At 47.3% G+C, this 21230-nt stretch overlaps 1 protein-coding gene across 2 annotated transcripts in view; it reads left to right on the forward strand.

The window, feature by feature from the left end:
• SAG (S-antigen visual arrestin) overlaps window positions 1-21230 on the forward strand; it is a 41739-nt gene that overhangs the window by 8711 nt on the left and 11798 nt on the right. For both annotated transcript variants that reach the window (XM_084780480.1, XM_084780479.1), the window contains exons 3-11: window positions 342-386; window positions 2266-2459; window positions 5098-5157; window positions 6354-6430; window positions 7335-7470; window positions 8579-8663; window positions 13208-13280; window positions 17221-17358; window positions 19703-19780. In XM_084780480.1, the coding sequence (XP_084636606.1) occupies window positions 342-386; window positions 2266-2459; window positions 5098-5157; window positions 6354-6430; window positions 7335-7470; window positions 8579-8663; window positions 13208-13280; window positions 17221-17358; window positions 19703-19780 (886 nt within the window). The remainder of the gene's footprint in view (window positions 1-341; window positions 387-2265; window positions 2460-5097; window positions 5158-6353; window positions 6431-7334; window positions 7471-8578; window positions 8664-13207; window positions 13281-17220; window positions 17359-19702; window positions 19781-21230) is intronic.

Below are 21230 nucleotides of genomic sequence, written 5' to 3' on the forward strand. Positions count from 1 at the left end.
CTTTAATCCCAGCTTTTAGAGAGGCAGAGGCAGGAGGATTGCTGTGAGTTTGAGGCCAGCCTGGTCTACAAAGCGAATCTAGAACAGCCAAGGCTACACAGAGAAACAAAACAAAATAAAAAACAATAAAAAGCAAGCAAGCTGGTTGGTGAATCCGGCCTGGAGGAAGGATTACTTGTTTATGGTCATCCGTAGCTACACAGCAAGTCCAAGGCCAGAGTGGGCTACATGAGACCTTGTCTCAACATCCTACTACCAAAATAAAAACAGAAGACGCCATACTGCCCAGAGTTTTCAAGTTTTCCTGATCTCACTCTCTTGGTTTTTCTCTCTTGGTTTAGATGGTGTTGTTCTGGTGGATCCTGAGCTTGTAAAGGGGAAGAAAGGTGAGCTGAGCCCCTTGCCCATCCTCCTTGCAGAAAAGGCCTAGTCTCCTTGCCCATCTTCCTGACAGTCAGTGAAGGTTATCTATGAGTAGGAGGAAACCATGCCTTCTGAGAGCCAAGGGAATAAAACCCAGAGTTTATTCCTGGGCTTCCTTGCAAAGTTTTGTACCACAGTATCGCCATGCCCTTGAGATCTCCGGCAGTTGTGATGTGCGCGGCAAGCCATTTGTTACTAATGACAGTTGCAAAAACTGAATTAGAACAGATTCGAGCTATGTTTATAGTAATGTCGCTGACTCAGTTCCATTCTAAATATGCCTTTGGAGCGGTTGCTACTGGCAACCACAAGGCATTGTTCTAAACCTTGGATGTACCCACTGGAATATGTCAGGTGTGGGCTGGCAACAGTGTCAGGGGTGAGAGGGGAGCACGGCAGGAATGCCAGGACATTGCTCACCTCTGTTTCCCCCACCTCCCTGGGTGCTCTGCAGCTCTCTGGTTTGTACCCAACCAGTCCCTGCCCTTTACCACTCAAGGATTCAGTTATCAGGGAAAACCGCAGCTTGGTGGGAGTAGGCAGAGATCCAGGCTTGCTGTGGGCACCTTTCTCAAGTGCTCACCTCAAAGGAAGGATGCACCATTGGTCAGCGGTTGGTCTGAGTCAGCAGTTACAGGGCAGCTGGGCTCAGAACTGATGCAGAGAGAATTCTCGGCCAAAGCCAGGGGACTTGAGGTACCACTTCCAACCAGCCTTACTACGGTGGAGAGCTGTGTACTTCCTGTCTTCAAAGCTCTTAAAGTGAACTTTCCTACACTGGGCACAGGCTCCCTTTAATCAGACGGAATTCTGGGAAATGGTGATTTAGAGAATGCTTGATGCACTCCGGAACAATGCACAAAGAGACTCTAAGTGAAACTTCCAGCATTCGGTTTTGTCTCCCTGCCTGGCCCGAGCCTTTGGCTGTTCCCTCAGCCTCCATATGGCTCCAGCATGTGTCTGTTTTGCTTCCAGCACTGTTTGTCTGTCTTGCCAGACATCCTGCCCTCTCTAACCCAAGCAAGCAAGTTAGCACCATTTCAGACGCCCAACTTCAGATCTCAAAGCTGGTGGACCAGGAGGAGGGAGGGAGGGATAGAGAAAACAATAAGGCCAGGTGGACTGTACATGTTGTCTGTCCACGTATATTTTCTTTCTTTTTTTTTGAGACAGGGTTTCTCTGTGTAGCCCTTGGCTGTCCTGGACTCACTCTGTAGACCAGGCTAGCTTCAAATTCACAGAAATCCTCCTGCCTCTGTCTCCCGAGTGCTGGGATTACAGACGTGCGCCACCTTGCTCGGCTTCATCCACACATTTTTTTTTGTATTACATCTTTATTTACACAGTGTGCATGTGTGTCTGTGTGTCTCTCTGTATGTATGTATGTATGTATGTGGTGGGTACACATGTGGAGGTCCAGGGGCAGCTTGTGGAGAGTTGGTTCCCTCCTGCTATCATGTCGGTCCTGGAAAATTGAATGTTGGTTGCCAGGCTTGGAAGCAGACACCTTACTCAATTAGTCATCTTGCTAGCCCTATGCACAGATTTCTCCTATCCTAGCAAAATAACATGGTTGCCATGGAGATGCCTCCTATTCCATGATAGTCGTATTTAGGATAATGAACTTTAACCCTAGGAACGTGCTGATTCTCCCAGAACGTGTCAACCAGCTGCATAGTATTAGTCTCTCAGCCCCCATTCCTCCCAGCCAGTAGAGCCTGGCATCCTGGGACAGACAGCATGGTGTGGTCACTCTGTTGCTGGCTCAGCCCAGTGGAAGTGGCTGAGGCAGACGGGCCTGTGCGATGGACCAAATCTAACCTGCCTGCCTCTTCTTCCCAGTGTATGTCACTCTGACTTGTGCCTTCCGCTATGGCCAGGAGGACATCGATGTGATTGGCCTGACCTTCCGCAGGGACCTGTATTTTTCTCGGGTCCAGGTATACCCTCCCGTGGGGGCCATGAGTGCCCCAACTCAGCTCCAGGAGAGCCTGCTCAAGAAACTGGGAAACAACACGTACCCATTTCTGCTCACGGTGAGCTTCCCTTCCCCTGCCTGCGCCCCTGGCTTGCCTCCTTTAGCTGCAGGACCTTACGGTGGGAACGGGGCAGAGAGAAGGGGGCAGAGGGAGGAGTTCACATCTGTGGGCCTGTAAATTGCACCCTTGAGAGAAATTCTAGATTGCATGGTCTGTGATTGCCTGTTTTTAAGTCTTTGGAAATAACCTCCCTCCTTGTAAAGGGACCATTTCAACCTGCCCTTTGGATATTTTCCTTCATCTGACCACCTAATTAGATGAATGTGTGTTCTGTCTTCTCTCATTCAGCTATAAAAAGAAACCAGTGGGTGTGACCCTCAGTTGGCCCCAGGAAGTTCTAAGCAAGTGAGAGTCCCACATGGAACAGATCTTGGTAGAGAGAGTACCATCCTTTACCCTGGCCCCCCTTCATGGTGCTGAGAATTGAATCAGGGCCTTACTCTGTCCCCTTACCTCTTAGGAGGCCCATGCATCACCAGTAAAACCCAAGCCCTGGGCAAGAGATGGACGTAGGGAAGCTTCCGCAGCCCTTTCTGTTTGCGCGGTTCCTATCTTTCTTTTTTTAAAAGAATGATTTGTTTATTATATATACAATGTTGTGCCTGCATGTAGGCCTGTACACCAGAAAAAGGTAGTACCAGACCTCATTATAGATGGTTGTGAGCCATCATGTGGTTGCTGGGAATTGAACTCAGGACCTCTGGAAGAGCAGCCAGTGCTCATATCTGCTAAACCATCTCTCCAGCTCTCGAAGTTACTATCTTATTGACACATGCCCCTCCAAAGTGGTATGGTTCAGACTTAAAAAAAATCAAGAAATAGCCAGGGTAAATGGCACACGCCTTTAGTCCCAACACTAGGGAAGCAGAGGGAGGCAGGTCTTTGTGAGTTCGAGCCTGCCTGGTCTTCAGAGCAAGTTTCAGGACAGCCAAGGCTACACAGAGAAACTTTGTCTTGGAAAAAAAGCAGAAAAGTTAAGATGCACTGTATAAATAAAAACATGGATGAACTCCCAAAATATGATGTCATGTAGAGAAGCCAGACACAGAAGGAATGACAAGACAGTATCATAAAGGCTCACTGCCATGAAACAATGGGTGTAGGTCCATTAATTTACACAGAAAGTAAGAGACCAGGCCTACTGGCCTGTGTGGGAGGACAGGGATGTCAAGCGTCCCTTTGGAATGATGGAAAGGGTCTGGAGACAAATGGTGGTGACAATTATGGAGTAATATGAATAACTTAACTGCAGTGAAACATGCATTGAAATCAGCTAAAATGGTAAAATTATGACAATTGCCATGTAAAATTTCCCTTTAAAAAGATTATTTAGCCAGGTATGGTAGTGCATGCCTTTAATCTCAGCACTTGTAGAGACAGGTGGATCTGAGTTCAAGGCCACTTGGCTCTACAGAGCATGTTCCAGATAGCCAGGACCATACAGAGAAACCCTGTCTCAAAAAAATAATGATAATTTAGTCCTGGGTGCCCCTATGCACCTGTGCCGAAAATCTGAAGTAGCATAACTTTTTTTTGCAATGCATATAAAAAACCTTTAGAGTCAAGTATGTTGGTACATACCTTTAATCCCAGCACTCAGGAGGCAGAGCCAGGAAGATGCTCAAGGGCAGCCTACTCTACAGAATGGGTCCCAGGCAGCCAGGTCTATACAGAGAAACCCTGTCTCAGCCCCCACCCCTTAAAATACAAAATATAAAAAACACAAAAAATGTTACAAATGGAAAATTTTTTTTCTGGTTGTCCTGGAGCTCGCTGTGTAAACCTCATACTGGCCTCAAACTCATATCCTCCTGCCTCTGCCTCCCAAGTCCTGAAATTAAAGGCGTGAGTCAAGATGACTGGCTGGAAATGGGTTCTTTAAGTGTGGGAGGTATAGCTTGTGCTGGACCATTTGCCTGGCATGCATAAACCTGGTCCCTTGCACAGAAAGACCAAAAATAAATTTTAAAAATTAAAAAGAAAGAAAGAAAGCCCAGCAACAACCAAGGGCTGGAGAGAAGGTTCAGGGGTTAGCTGCTCATGCAGAGGACCAAGGTTCGGTTTTCAGCATTATATAAGAGGCAGGAGAATGGAAAGTTTAAGGCCAGAATAAAACTAAAGTAGAGAAAGACCCTGTGTCCTTCCTGAGAAAGATATGGCTTTGACCTGGTAGTTCACTTTTTAGCAATGTAACACATAGCATTAGTGGGCTGAAGCTGGACAAGAGGGTTTGGAGATATATATTTACTGTGGTATTGTTTGTAATGGCAAAAAAACCTAAGCACCATTAAGTGTCCAACAGAGGAGTATGGCTACATGAAGTGTGCACTGCAGAAGTTCTAAGCACTGTGGAGAAGAATTGTACTTTGTAGTGTGTAAAAGTGGCTCGAAAGATGTCTGAATAGGATAAGGGCTAGGGAGGTGAGTGGCCCGGATAATGAGGCACATTTGGCCCCAGTGACAGCACTGGGGCAACCTCATTTGTGTGTCTCTGTGTATGCTGGAGGTAGTCGGAAATAAGTCAGTGTGGGTTGGGTGTTGGCAGACCAGCAGACGTCTGCCTTTTTGTGTCGTCTTGCATGGCGGTTTCCTACTGCATGTAGAATGAAATAGTTGCTTATTTGTGTCTTTCCAGTTCCCTGACTACCTACCCTGTTCAGTGATGTTGCAGCCAGCTCCACAAGATGTAGGGAAGGTAAGTTAAAGGAGAAATGCCACAGTTTCATCCTCCTGCAGTAAGCTTGTGATTGTTTTGTAAGCAGGTCTTCTGTGACAGAGAGTGGCCTTGGCCTCCTGATCGTCCTCCCTCCACCTCCCAAGTGCTGGGATTATAGTCAGAAGACACCATGCCAGTCTGCCTGTCTGTCTGTCTGTCTTTCTTTCTCTTTGGTTTTTTGAGACAGGGTTTCTCTGTGTAACAGAACCCTGGCTGTCCTGGAACTCTCTTTGTACACCAGACTGGCCTCCAACTCACAGAGATCCACCTGCCTCCTCCTCCCGAAGGCTGGACTTAAAGGCGTACACTACTACGCCCTGATATGCCAATCTTTTGATAGACTAGCACAGCTTTTCATCATGGAAAATTTCAAATACACACAAAGAGAAAGGGCCCAGAGTAAAAACTTTCCATGACCCCATCACTCATCTTCAATAATTATTAACCTTCTTGTGAACAAGAGAATAGAACCTCCTGGGTCTTACATATTAACAGAAAGGCATAGGCAACAACAGAAACACAGAACTGTAGGACTTATTAGATGGCCACAGGCACTGAGGAGTGCCTCAAGCTTGTGTGAGGGAGGGACAACGGATGACTTTGTTGGAATCCTTATTCTAAGAAAAGAAGAGCCAAGCAGTGATGGCGCACGCCTTTATTCCCAGCACTCGGGAGGCAGAGGCAGGTGGACCTCTGAGTTCAAGGCCAGCCTGGTCTACAAAATGAGTCCAGGACAGCAAGGGCTACACAGAGAAACCCTGTCTCGAAAAACAAAAAACAAAACAAAACAAACAAACAAAAAGCTGGCTGAGTAAGCCAGTTAGCCGCCCTGCCTCCAAGTTCCTGTCCTGTTTGAGTTCCTGTCCTGACTTCCTTTGTGATGAAGTGTGATCACTGTGAACACTGATGTGGAAGCATAACCCTTTCCTCCCTGGCTTGCTTTTTTGGCCATGGCGTTTCATCACAACAATAGTAACTCTAACCAGGAGTGAGCAATAGACACTCCTCACACTTAATGTCAATGTTGAGTTAGCAGTCACTTATCCACCAGTCTTCTTGGGACAACCTCAAGAAAGACAGGTCTTAGGAGAAAAGCTAAGGCCATACACCCCTGTCCTAGCTCCTGCAAAAGGAGGTGCCAACCACTGCCTTGTCTGTTCTCTTTTCTCCAACAGAGCTGTGGGGTCGACTTTGAGGTCAAAGCATTTGCCACAGACATCACAGATGCGGATGAGGACAAGATCCCCAAGAAGTAAGGGTACTCCTGTGTGACTTGAGGAGGGTCTGGATGGTATGGAGGTGGTTATAAGAAAGGGCCCCACTTTATCCTGGGGTGACAGAACTCTGCCCACAGGTTCCCTGTGGCTGGTGTCATGGAACCTTCCCAGATCAGGGCAAATAAGGACTACCACCATTTATATGGGGGGGGGGGTGTGGGGGGGAGGCTGGGGGCGGAGGAACTAAGTCTCCACCAATCCCTTTGCTTCCCATATTCTCGTGCTCGGCACCCATCACCCAGATCTCGTGCTACCATATGTTTTGCTATGAAGACATGCTAGGCAAACACTCTGTTCCCGAGCTATGTGCTTTTGAGGCTTATGGCCATGACAATGCGTCACAGTTACATGGAGCTCTAAAGTCTGGTCACATTGCTGGGTGGTGATGAAACACACAGAGGCAGGTGGATCGCTGTGAGTTCCGGCCAGCCTGGTCTACAGAGTGAGTTCCAGGACAGCCAAGACTACACAGAGAAACCCTGTCTCAAAAAGCGAAAGAAAGAAAGAAAGAAAGAAAGAAAGAAAGAAAGAAAGAAAGAAAGAAAAGGGGGAGAGAGAGAGAGAGAAAGAGGGGGGGAAGAGGGAGAGGGAGGGGGAGAGGGAGGGGGAGAGGGAGGGGGAGAGGGAGAGGGAGAGGGAGAGGGAGAGGGAGAGGGAGGAGTCTAGCCACATAAGGTATCTGAAAGCATACAGGATCTCCTGAGCAGAGTCTGACAGGATGAAGGGACCCTTGAGGGCACTACTATCTCAGCACTCAGCTCCTGGACTCACAGAAGAGGGATCGGAGAAGGCCTTTCCACACCCCCTGGCAGGCTGATTGGAACCATCAGGGGTTGGGCTGGGGGCACCAACCATGAACCCTGGGCCTTTTCTCCTCAGGAGCTCTGTGCGGCTACTGATCCGGAAAGTGCAGCATGCACCGCCTGAGATGGGTCCCCAGCCCTGTGCTGAAGCCTCCTGGCAGTTCTTCATGTCTGACAAGCCCCTGAACCTCTCGGTCTCCCTCAGCAAAGAGGTAATCACCATCATCCCCATTGGGTTCAGACCACAACTACCTCACTGTATAGACGCACCACAAGTCACCTTGTTCCTGCCATAGTGAAAGCGTAGATTTTTACAAACTACCAGCCTATCGTCTTGAATTTGGAGCTAGTCACCATGAGCCACATGGCTTACCATTGCACTTGCTGGCTACCCTAATTGACTGGGGACTGTAGAGATTGTAAGTACACATCCAATTGACTGGGGACTGTAGAGATTGTAAGTACACATCCCCTTCTAGCCATCTTGGCCTCTCCTGGACCCCAGTTCTCTAAGTCAGCATTGCTCACTGTACTACGTTAAGTTGCTCACATCCTTGAGAAATTCAGATTTCAGAGAAAGTTCACTGGGCAGCCATGTCAAGAGTGATGTCATCAGTGAGGAGAGTCATGGTGGTAGAAGCTGCTGGCCAAGGCTCTTGTGGTCCAGAGTAAACCATGGACAGGTTAGCCAGAGCCTCATGTACACATGTGTAGGCATGCCCACCTGGGACTGGATAGCACAGGGTGTTGCTGGGTAAAGCTCTATCAGGCAGCTCTCCTAATGGCGTCTTTTCGTCTCACATATCCCACTCCGAAACAGTGGCCTGAAGGCAGGAACTTCAAAGAGCCCCCTGCCTAGAGAATAGTGCTACTCGCAATGGGGCTGGCTCTGCCCACATCAATTAACAATTAAGACATCTCCCCACAGACATGCATACAGACTAACCTGATGTAGACAGTTCTTCATTAAGACTCTCTTCCCGGGGCCTGGACAGATAGCTCAGAGGTTAAGAGCACTGACTGCTCTTCCAAAGGTCCTGAGTTCAATTCCCAGCTCACGACCATGTATAATGAGATCTGGTACCCTTTTCTGGTGTACATGCAGGCAGAACACTGTGTACATTAAAAAAAAAAAAGCAGACAGCCAAGGCTAACACAAAGAGACCCTGTCTCAAAAAAACAGAAAAAAGCCAGGTGTGGTGGCACATGTCTTTAATCCCATCACTCGGGAGGCAGAGGCAGGTGGATCGCCCTCAGCTCAAAGATTCTGCTACCCACTGCACTCCATCCTTCTCTTCTGAGTTCTCTGTCACTTTTCAGATCTATTTCCATGGAGAGCCCATCCCTGTGACTGTGACTGTGACCAATAACACAGAGAAGGTTGTGAAGAAGATTAAAGTATCAGGTAGGCCCTTCTCTCAAAACTGGAAGGTAGGGTTTCCAGAACTCCTCAGCCTCATGCTATTTCCTAGGGGCCAGTGCAGCCTGATAAGCCCACCCCACCTTTGGATCTGTCTGTTGCTGTTATCACCAATAGCAAGACTTTTTCTTTTGTTTTGTTTGCCAAGACAGGGTTTCTCTGTGTAGCCTTGGCCGTCCTGGATTTGCTTTGTAGACCAGGCTGGTCTTGAACTCAGAGATTCACCTGCCTCTGCCTCCCAAGTACTGGAATTAAAGACATGTACCACCACTGCCTGACTGCTAGCAGGATCTTAAAGAAAAAAAAACATGAGAAGCCACCGCATTCAGGCTGTGGACCTATCTCAGTTGGTAGCACGTGCAGGAAGCCCTAGGTTCAATCCCCAGCACCACATAAACCAGGTGATGCAAGCCTAAAATTTCAGTACTTGGGAGGTCAAGGTTGTCCTTGGCTATATGTGTGTGTTGAGGCCAGCCTGGGCAATGTGAGACCCTACCTCAAAACAGCAAGTTATTACATTTCCCATCATGGTCTCTTAGGCTGCCTTTTGTCTTGGAACTTTGTCTCCAGTAGATGACCCTCTTGTCTTCCCATGATCACCCCTTCCCAGAGACACCCCTCTGAGCCAAGTCTCCCTTGGGAAGTCCAGGGGGAAGCCTTCCATTTTGGTTTTGTTTATTTACTTATTTAATGTGTATGGATGTTCCGTGTGTGTGTGTGTGTGTGTGTGTGTGTGTGTGTGTGTGTGTGTGTGTGTGAGAGAGAGAGAGAGAGAGAGAGAGAGAGAGAGAGAGAGAGAGAGAGAGAGAGAGAGAGAGAGAGAGAGAGAGAGATGTGCATGCAGTACCCATGGAGTCCAGAAGAGGGCACCAGATCTCCTGGGGCTGGAGTTAGGTAGTTTTTAGCTGCCTTGTGGGTCTTGGGACTTGAACTGCAACCACTGAACTATTTCTCTAACCCTACCCTACCTTTTTGGACAAGTGGCAGGGTTTTTGTTTGCTTGCTTGCTTGTTTGGTTGGTTGGTTTGGTTTTTTGAAACTGGCTTTCTTTGTATAATAACCCTGGCTATCCTGGAACTCTCTCTCTCTGTAGACTAGGCTGGCCTCGAACTCACAGAGATCTCCTGCCCCTGCCTCCCTAGTGCTGGGATTACAGGCATGAGCCATGATGCTCCCAGCTCGCGACAGGTTTATTGTTGTTGTTGTTGATGACAAATACGTCAAGTGTAGTAAGCAAGGGACTAGATTTGAAAACACTGGGCTTAATTTTTGGGTTCCTGATATCCCTTGAATCCTAACTTGGTACCCACAGTAGGGGTCCCTGCTCTCCCTTCCCAGGCCTATGGGCACTAAGCACTAATACATAAGGGTGCTGAATAGTGAAGTGTGATGTCTCACCTTGAATGGGCGTCTAGTGAGGTTCAGCCCTGTATGTGCCGCCTTAGAGTGCCCCCCCCCTTACTGTTCCTGTGTTTTTCCTCTGCTCAGAACCCATCAGAGTGCAGATCTGAGAGCATCGTGCCACCTGTCTGTAATCCTAGCACTCAGGAGACTGAGGCAGGAGGATTTTGAATCTGAAGCCACTCTGGGCAACATACCTAGGTTTATGTCTCAAAACATTAGAAGTACAGAACAACAACAAAATGTCAAGTCCTTTGTGGGCAGAACAAACAAGCAAAGCTCTCGGGAATTTACCCGGGAGAGTAAATTCAGACTTCAGCTTTCAATTATAACATTTGATGGCTAAGATAAGGTAGATTTAACAGTGCCAGAGTAATTGGTCATCCCAGATTACCCAGGGACAAAGGATATGGGGATTTCAGTGTTAAGGACAGCCAGGGCCACATGGAGAAACCCTGTCTAGAAAACCAAAAACCAAACCAAATCAACAACAACAAAAATAGGCATTGTAGCTAGGCTTGGCTAGCAGGAGGATCAGGAGTTCAAGGCCAGCCACTTGCAATTACATATAGAGCCCAGACTAGACTACATGAAATCCCATTTTAAAAACTAAACAAGGCCGGGTGGCAGTGGCACACGCCTTTAATCCCAGCGCTCGGGAGGCAGAGGCAGACGGATCGCTGTGAGTTCGAGGCCAGCCTGGTCTACAAAGTGAGTCTAGGACAGCCAAGGCTACACAGAGAAACCCTGTCTCGAAAAACCAAAATAAATAAATAAATTAATTAATTAAAAAAATAAAAATAGGGGGCTGGAGAGATGGCTCAGAGGTTAAGAGCATTGTTTGCTCTTCCAGAGGTCCTGAGTTCAATTCCCAGCAACCACATGGTGGCTCACAACCATCTATAATGTGATCTGATGCCCTCTTCTGGCCTTCAGGGGTACAAGCAGGCAGAGCAATGTATACATAATAAATAAATAAATCTTAAAAAATAAAATAAAAATAAAAACAAAACAAAAACAAAAAACTAAAGATATTGTTCAATTTGTAGCATGCTTGCTGAGCATAGGCAAAATCCTGAGTTTACTCTTCAGTGTATGCACACAGGTGTGCGTGTGTGTGCATGCACACCCTATGAGAAGGTGGGTATTGTCCCATGCAAACCAGGTGGTTGTACAGCCAAGTTATCTGCTGTGGTTTGAACGTGCCCACTGAAACAGGCCTTCCTTGGTCTATGTAGTAGGGGTTATCTGCTCACTCGGGCTGCTAAGGCAAAAACACCATAAGCTAACTAGGTGGCTTGTACCTGAGACGCGGGCTTCATGTGTTTACAACTTGATCCTCACAGTCATACAGTAATGATATTTGCAGGCAAGACTTTGGGAAGTAGCTAGGGTCAGCTGAGGTTATGAGGAAGGGCCTGTAATGACATCAGTGGCTGTGTGAAAAGTAAAGAGGCTTAAATTAGGATACGTGCCTTGCCTCCATCATTTTAGGTCCTCTGCTGTCATGATGAAACAGGAAGGCCCTTATCATATGCCGGCACCAATTGGGAGTCCCAGTTTCCAGAGCTATTTAAACCTCCAGATTTGTTTTTTATGAGTAGTGCTGTCTGTGGCATTCAGCTATAGCGACAGAAAATGGGCTTACACAGTGTCAGCCACACTTTCCCTGTACATCCACCAAAGATGTCCAGAATTGTGTGCATGCATATTAAAGAATCTATGTTTTTTTCTTTTTGCTAATATGAATAGGAATTCAGCCTTGCTTTATGTTGGTTTAGTTCTCTGTGGGACTAAGTTATTCAGCGTGTTGTATTCAGTGCCAATACCTCTCTTGGTCTATGTAGTTGAGTCTGCCTGTCCCTTCAGGCTGCTGTAGCAAAACAAAACAAAACAAAACACCTACAAACTACGTGGCTCCTATTCTGAGATGTGAGCCTCAAACTTGTGATCTTCCTGCCGATGCCTCCCTGTTTGTGGGTTTGTGCCACTGTATCCAGCTAACAATAAGTAGTTGGTTTTGGCAGTTTTGGAGGCTGGGAAGTTCAAGGTGAAGGTGTCTCATCTGCTGAGGACTTCATCCTCCAACAAGCTCCTGGAACCTCCTTGTTAATCCCACCCATGGAGGTGCTGTCCCCACGACCCCATCACTCCCCCAAAGAGCCCTACCTCTTCCTGATGAATGCCTCCTCAGGCTAGTGAGGTGAGCTAGCAAAAACTTTCTCAGCCTGGTGACCTGAGTTTGATCTCTGGAGAATGACCCACCCACAAGTTGCCCTCTGGCCTCCAGACAAGTACTTTGACCTGCATGTGGCCCCCTCCAATAATGCAGATTTTAAAAATAATCCTCTGGTGGGGTTATGATTTCAATTTTGAAAGAACAGAAGCAAGCATTCAGAAACAGCTGCAAAATTGATAATGTATCATTGAATACTTGTATTTAAAATTCTTCCTCATCAGCTGTTGTGGTACATGATTGAATTGCTAGCACTTGGGAGCCTGAGGCAGGATTGAAAGTTCTAGGTCAAGCTTGGGTTACACAGTAAAACCTGTTTCAAAATAAAAATATTTCTCAAAGTTTGTTGAATACTAATAGCAAGACTAATGACCTTGAAAGACACTGGTTGAATCTTCTCAAAGAAAATGTTAGTAGCTTTCTATAAGTTGGCCATTATGTTGGCTCATTTAACTTATTTATCTTAATCCTCAAGCTTTATTTTAAGATATTATGGGCTTGTAGGAGAGGAAGGAGCTCCTGGGAGCTACATCTTAGAGCCTGGTGTTTTGGTGGGAATTAATACAGAGCAAGTCATTGGAGTACCGAAATGGCCTGAAACCAGACCTTGAAACGTTGCAGCCTTTAAACTGAGGGCTGAGAAAGCTAGGACTAGATTTTTCTTTTTATGGTTTTTCAAGACAGAGTATCTCTGTGTAGCCTTGGCTGTCCTGAACTCACTTTGTAGACCAGGCTGGCCTTGAACTTGCAGAGATCTACTACCTCTGCCTCCCGAGTGCTGGGATTAAAGGCATGTGCCACCACGCCCTGTTTAGGACTAGATTCAAAAGGTTTCCTGCAAGGCTTTAGGAGGGGCTGCACTGATCACCCCACTCCTGTCTTCCCTTTGCAGTGGAACAAATAGCCAATGTGGTTCTCTACTCAAGTGATTACTACGTCAAGCCTGTGGCCACAGAGGAAACACAGTAAGTAGTGGTTGCCTTTCCACTTCCTGGGCTGCAGCCTACTTTGTCAACTTCCTCTTCTGAACAGGGAACTAGAATGCCTCACCAGGCCTCCAGCCTTTGCTTTCTTCTTCTTCTTTTCTTGCATCAAGGGCTACAAAGCAAGTCATCATTTAAGATGTGCATTTACTTCACCTCTGGGGTCCATCTCTGAGAGATCAGCCTTGTTTATAAACAAGGGACCAGAGGGGAGAAATGTCACTAAGGGAGAAACAGGCACTCAGTGTGTCATTGGCACGTGATGACAGGAATGGGGTGCTCCTTCTGCCCCCAGAAGATGGTTAAATGAGCTATTAGCTCAGATATATATGGTTTAATGAAGATATTTTGGGAATTGAGATGGCTCAGTGGTTAAGAGGACACACTGCTATTACAGAGGACCTAGGCTCTGCAGAATCCGCAGTAGGAGGCTCACAAATGCCTGTAACTACAGCCCCAGGAAGTCTGATGCTGTGGGCCTCTGTGGGTACCTACACACTTGCACATACATACATGTTCACACAGTAAGTAAAAGAACTATTCTTCAAAAATATTTTAATCTAAGTTTAAGTATGAAGGTCAAGATAATGAGAGGTGCTGAGCTTAGAAACACCAAACTCTCCCAAGAGCACGAGCCTGAGCTTCTCAAACAAGAACCATAAGAAGAAAGACCTATTCTAGTGTGGGAGGGGCTTCTAACACCACTGATCATTTCGTCAACTTGAAAATCTTTTGTGTGTGTGTGTGTGTGTGTGTGTGTGTGTTTTGAGACAGGGTTTCTCTGTGTAGCCTTGGCTGTCCTGGACTCATTTTATAGACCAAGCTGGCCTCGAACTCACAGCGATCCTGCCTCTGCCTCCCTGAGTGCTGGGCTTAAAGGCAGGTACCACTACGCCCAGTTTAAAAGTCCTATAGCAATGACAACTGGGCTAGAAAACTGGATCCGTTCTGAGCTTTTTGTTTTTGTTTTTGTTTTGATTTTGTTTTTCAAGACAGGGTTTCTCTGTGTAGCCTTGGCTGTCCTGGACTAACTTTGTAGACCAGGCTGGCCTCAAACTCACAGCAATCTTCCTGCCTCTGTCTCCCAAGTGCTGGGATTAAAGGCATGTGCCACCATGCTCGGTTCCATTCTGAGCTCTTTGTGAGTGACTTTCTCCCTTCTGCAGGCTCAAGATGTACACAGAATCCTCCATAGATCCTTTGTGCCTGCCAGATGTTGTGCATTGTGCTAGGAGGTCGGGTTCAAAATATACACAGTCTTGGTGGGGGCTCGGATATGCCTGTCCACTTTTCTGGCTAGCATGTTCTATACAGAAAACATTACCAGGCTGACAGGAAGGTTGGAGTGGAAGGGAGAAGTAGGTGGTGAGGGAAGAAAGCCGGATTCATTGAGATTATATTATATATTTAAAATCCAACATCAGAGTAAACTATTATTCAAAACAAATGCAAAAAAATAAATAACAAAACAAAACAAACAAACAAAAAATACAGTGTTATGAGAAAGAACAGCCTTCTAACACTTGGGAGGCGGAGGATCTCTGAGTTTGAGGTCAGCCTGGTCTACAGAGAGAGTTTTAGGACAGCCAGGGCTACACAGAGAAATACTTTCTTGAAAACAAACAAACAAACAAACAAAACAAAAGAAAAAAAGAAAGGAAGAGAAGAGCACCTCATAGCTGACTTCCAACAGGCTGGGCCTGTTTCACATTTAGTTCAAGGAGTGGGGAGTATTGACTGGCCTTTTGGCAGATGCTCCATAACTGTGAAACTCATTGTCCTGATAGAGGTTTAAAAAAAAAAAACTCATTCAAAACTATATGTGTTTTTGGACCAAATGATCCTCAGGAGAATGGACACCTTTCTAAGATTTCCCCGAGGGCAGTAGTCGTCTAGAAATGAGGCCAGATCACGCTAGAGTTTTCATTGTTGAGACAAATACCTGAGCAAACAATCAAAGGGACTACCTGTTTCCATTCACAGTTTCTGTCTATCACAGCACAGTGGGCGTTACCAAGCAGAACAGGAAACAGAGAACTACTGTACTAGCAAGCGCTCTCTCTTTCCCCTCCCTCTTTGATTACAGCCAGGCTTCTAGCCAATGAGGTGGTAGCACATGTATTCAGAGCAGCCTTCCCCTGTGGGTTAATCGGCTCTGGAAGTGTTCTCATAGATGCATTCAGAGCCCTGCGTTTCTAATCTCCAAGGTACTTCTCAAAACAATCCTGTTAAGATCAGCCCTCTCTCAAGGCTGCAGAGCCCAAACTACTCTTCCAGACACATCAGCTCCCAGGGCTCTGCTGGGCAGGCTCCCTCCAACCAGGTCAAACCTCACTGCTGATGCTGACCATACAGTCTGAGAGCCTAAAGGCCCTGAGCACAGCTGTGGGCCGGGCATAGTCCTTAGCAAATCCTACTACAGTAAAGGTTATCATCCTAGTGCGAGGACCCCCTTCTGGGACAGTTAAGCTGGAGGGAGAGAGGGAAAGAGAGACAGACAGACAGACAGACACAGAGAGAGAGAGAGAGAGAGAGAGAGAGAGAGAGAGAGTCAGTCCACCACAAGCCAGGTGGGGAGATGTGGCTGCCTCTATCTGTCCTCATCAAAGGCAGAGAAACCAAAGCTGCTTTACACTCCTGGGGGGAAGTGCAGGGGGAGCTAACAGGGACATCCTCCCCGTGGGACAAAGTTCACATTTCCAGATGTCTCGGAACTCATTCGGGAAATGGTCCTGATGTTGGCTCCCAGCCAGCACTTGCAGGCTACACCCCACTGTCTGCCCTCAGCCCAGTCCTGGGCCTTAGTATGGGTACTTCAGGATGAGTAGTCCAGGCCAGATATCACTTTGGGCCCCCCAAGAACACCATGTCCCCAGCCAAGTACTAGAATTGCCCCCTGGCACAGGGTGCCTATTTTCTATATTTCTGTCAGACATAGGGAGACCCACAGCCCTCTGAAGAAGCCCCAGAAAAGAAAGAGCTGTGCCACTTTGAACAGAAAGTAGCCTGATGTGTTTTGGTCTACAAGTGGTTCCTGGCCCTCCATCAATCCTACACTGCCTGCCCTTATGTGGACAGTTTTGGCTAAAGTGGTCCTGCATGAGCTTTTTTTTTTTTTTTTTTTTTTTTGCTGATATTAACCCAGAAGGTTCTACTAACCACTGTGGGGTTCAGGAAGTCTCTGGACAAAAATGCTGGGGTCTTGGACATTTGGGCTAATTGGTCTTGTTTTGTTTTTTTAAGATAGGGTCTGTCTACGACTGTCCTGGAGCTCACTATGTAGACCAGGATGGCCTTGAATTCAGAGATTCTCCTGTCTCTGCCCCACCTGTGCTGAGATTTAAGGCACACACAAAAAAATCTTATTTATTTGGTGTGTGTGTGTGTGTGTGTGTGTGTGTGTGTGTGTGTGTGTGTGATGTTTGTTTCTAATGCCCATGAAAGCCAGAAGGAGGCATCAGACCCCTGGAACTTAAGTTACACATGGCTGTGGATAGATAGTAGGAGCTGAACTCCCTGGAAGAAAGTCAAGCACTCTCAACCACTGGGCCATCTTGACCCCTTACTTTTTTGAGACAAAATCTCTCACTGGACTAGGGCATCAGTCATTGAGAGATAGACTGGCAGGCTGACGAGCTCCTGGGATCTGTCTCCTACCTCTCCAGTGCTGGTTTATAGACTCTGCACGTGGCAGCACAGGGCTTCCCTCACGAATGTATGACATATGTTTTACCAACCGAGCCATCTCTCCAGCCCCTGAATGTCTCAGTTTTGCTGCCTGCAGGCTCTGGTGTTTTCACTAACAGTGTGTCCCCTTGTCCAGTGAGGGACGTTTGACTCTGAAAACGCTCACGGCAGATAGGATCTTGAAGTGTTGATGGTGGCTATGACAGCCATAAACTCTCTATGGTTCCTCCTCAAGAGAAAAGGTGCAGCCAAACAGCACTTTGACCAAGACGCTGGTGCTGGTGCCCCTGCTGGCTAACAACAGGGAAAGAAGAGGCATTGCGCTGGATGGGAAGATCAAACATGAGGACACTAACCTGGCGTCCAGCACCATGTAAGTCCTGGAGGCCGTGGGAATGGGTCCTCAGCACATGGATGGTACTGGGATGCCCCAGGGGCTCACAGGGGGGGGGGTCAGTAATCCTCTGACTTCCACTGTTCTGGATGCCCACGTTGGCTCTAGGCACAGCCTTACACCAACTACAGTGTCACTGCCTGCCCTCCAGATAGCCGTGGCCAAGTTCCTTGAGCTCTCTGAGAACCTCAGTTTTCCTATCTGTAAAGTGGGAATAATCACAGTTCCGATCTCACACGCCAGTGATGAACACCGACTGGGATGATGTGCGTAAAGTGTGGTGCCTGACACTCAGAGAGCATTCTGAAAATGTCAGTTACATCTAAATGAACTGCTAGCTCATGTGGTACCCTGAACACACAAACTGAGTTATTGCATTTGGCTATTTTTATTCATTCAATTCCATCTGGAAAGTTTGGAAGGCCCACAGACTACTAAGAAGCACCAGATTGTCTTGAAAAGAAAAGCTGACTTGCCTACTCCATTTTGGAGAACGGCTAGCTTGATTTAGCCAAAAGCTATAGAGGAAAAAGACTCTACAGTGATGCTAGCTGCTAGCTGCCCTTTTAGGGTTTTGTTTGCTGGGAGACCGTAGGCTGCTTAACTCTAAAGGTGTGAGGCTGGATCCAATCCCAGGCATGAGGGCTACTTCCTGTCTTCTCCCATAAGATGTGCTGGGGGGGGGGGTGTGCGGGGCTCCCTCCTGGTCCCACTCAGCTCCCCTCAGAGGTGACGCTTGAAGAAAGAGGAAGAGTGTCCTGACCCATATAGACCTGTAGCTCATATTCTGTGAGCCCAGTAGTGGGGACAGTGACTATTGGCAGAATGAAGGTGGCAATCAAGGGATTTTTTGGAGGAGAGTTTGCTATCTGTTAGACTCTGAAGTGTGTTCATGAAATTCCAGGGAAAGAACACGGATGTCCTAGATTGAATTAAGGGGGTAAATGATCTGATGCCAACGGCATGCTCTTCTGCAAAGTCATTTTTGCATCACATGGGGTAGTTTTCGAACACCTCTCCACATCTTTGTGAAGAAGCTGGACTTGTACTTCCTTTTTATACATTAGGCGTCATCCCTCAGGAGAAGAGGATGAATAACCCATGAAGGTCACTAGATGAGTAGCTCTCCTACTAAGGAAGATGGTGGGGAAAGCCCTTGAAGGCCCAGGCATGTTCTGTTTCCTGTTTGCCCCCCCCCCAATAGCACAAGTTTATGAGCCAACCCTAGCAAGAGTGTGGCTTCGGCTTGTGCCTCTATCCTCCCTCCTGGTGATGATGCTCTTTGGGGAGGGCTGTGGTCACAGCATACATGACCATGCAGAAGGCTTGCGGCTGGACCAGTTCTCCCTACCTTACCTGGCCCCAGAGCCCAGGACTGCCTACATCACTTCCCTCTGCCTCCTCCCTTCAGGGCTCTCTGTTGAGAATTTGTTGTGGTTCACAGTAGCTTAGCTAGATTTCATACTTACCTTCTGTCCCACAGTTCCTCTTGTCAGACATCACAGAATACTTAAGTCGTACATATTGGGTCACAGGAGATAATAATCTGTGACAAAATGCCCAGTGAGGAACTTGATTGAGGGTAGGAATTTCATACATGATCACGGAGCCTGGAGTTACCCTCCACTCTCTTTGAACACATGTCACATCACTTGTCCATCCGCTTAAGAGAGCTTTCCCTTGGTGTCAGGTGCCGTGCTGGCCTTGGGGGCACACAGAGCTTTTGGGTGCAATCCAGAACAATCATGGTCCCGTGAGGTCACGTTATAGGCGAGTGTCCCTATGACTTTCTCGTGAGCTGAGCACAGGAGAGGGAGGCCCAGTGCTACCTGGCTGTGACCAGGAAGACTTCATAGTTGGAGGTGTTAGGGTGCAGGAGAAGAGGAGGAGGACCTTCTGGGCAGGGGTGGAGTTGGCAAGGTTGACGTTTAGGGGCCTCGGGGCATAGCTGTGTAGGATGTGGCAAAGGCACCTCACAGACTGCTTGCTGAAGCTGGATGGACCGAACTCTCGGACTTCAGGGAGGACTCAGCAGCTACAGAATGGTGGTAGGCAGGGCAGGGCAGGGAGAGTGGGGAGGCAGGAGAGTGAAACAGGAGAGCCCGGAGAAGGAAGACAGATACTGTACCCTGTATGGACGCCATAGGGAAAGATGCAGAAAATCCAGTCCCAGCCTCATGAGTGGGTAAAGTTCTAAGACTTGAGGCCAATGTCAAATTCTCCAGTTTCGAGACATCTTCAGAATGGTGGCCCTGGCGGGAGAGGGATGGTTCCCACACCGGCTCTGCTCTCATAATCCTTCTCCTTCTTTTCGATTGGGTAGCATCAAGGAGGGCATTGACCGGACCGTCATGGGCATCCTGGTGTCGTACCATATCAAGGTGAAGCTCACGGTGTCAGGGTAAGTGTTGGGAGCTCCATCTCTGTGTGGCCTGTCCCTCTCATGAATGACTGTCAGGCAGATAGCAAAGGAGGCCCGAGGTGCCTGCTGATTCCTACACACAGCTTGGCATGGTTCCATTGGTCAGCTTCTGTAGTTTTGTTGAGGCAGTGTGTACTGGAAAAGCAAACTGAAATACATGCACCGGCAGTACCCCTGAGAGAAAATGGGTGTACATCTGCACACACAGTGGAAGCTGACAGGCAGGAACGGTAGCCAGGCCCTTTTGAAAAAATAAATTGCCATGTTGGGTTAAAAAAAAAAAAAAGAAGCCGGGCGTGGTGGCTCAAGCCTTTAATCCCAGCACTTGGGAGGCAGAGGCAGGCAGATCGCTGTGAGTTCGAGCCCAGCCTGGTCTACAAAGTGAGTCCAGGACAGCCAAGGCTACACAAAGAAATCCTGTCTCAAAAAACCAAAAAAAAAAAAAAAAAAAGAATGACATCAGTTTATTTTCAAATTTCAGAAAGACTAGCAGCTGCCTAATGAACTCTCTGTAAATCTTCCTTTACTTGGGTTCAGAGTGGGGGGCATGAGTTGGCTTGGGAGGCTGAAGCAAGATTCAGAGGCATGGTCAGCCTGTGGTACATAGTAAGATTAGTTTTGGTTTTGGTTTTTAAATTGGGGATGGAGATGCAGCTCGTCATCAGAGTGTTTGCCTAACAGGCAGGAAGCTTTGCCTTTGATCCTCACCATCAAATAAGTGGGGCATGGGTATCATACACCTGTAATTCAGCAATGCAAAGTAGATATAGGAAGTTCAGAAGCTACATAGAAGTTTAAAAGCCAGCCTTGGGTACATAAGACCTGGCCTTAAAAATCAAACAAAGAACAAAAACTCAAGTACGGCATGTTGGTGTGCACCTATAATCCCACTACTTGGGAAAGAGAGACAGAAAATTGCTGTAAATTCTGGTACAGTGAGGACTTAAAAAAAAAAGTTTTTTATATCTTAGATGACTTTTCTGTCCTTAAAGAGGTTCCCTCCTTTCTTTCCTTCCCTTCCCTAACATGTAATCACACAATTAGGAGTCACTCTTCTATACAAATCACTGCTATTGAGAGTTCTAAAGAACGGGGTTTCCGCCGGGCGTGGTGGCGCACGCCTTTAATCCCAGCACTCGGGCGGCAGAGGCAGGCAGATTGCTGTGAGTTCGAGGCCAGCCAGGTCTACAAAGTGAGTCCAGGACAGCCAAGGCTACACAGAGAAACCCTATCTCAGAAAACAACAACAACAACAACAACAACAACAAACCCCAAAAAACGGGATTTCCTTTTATGGGCTTTTTAATTTTTATTTTATGTGTTTTGGGTATTATGCATCCATCTATGTAATTGCACATGTCATGGTGCGCACCTTCATTCCCAGCACTTGAAAGGCAGAGGCAGACAGATCTCTGTGAATTCAAGGCCA

The sequence above is a fragment of the Acomys minous genome, assembly GCF_964271855.1.
Source record: "Acomys minous genome assembly, chromosome: 4".
Lineage (NCBI taxonomy): Eukaryota > Metazoa > Chordata > Mammalia > Rodentia > Muridae > Acomys > Acomys minous.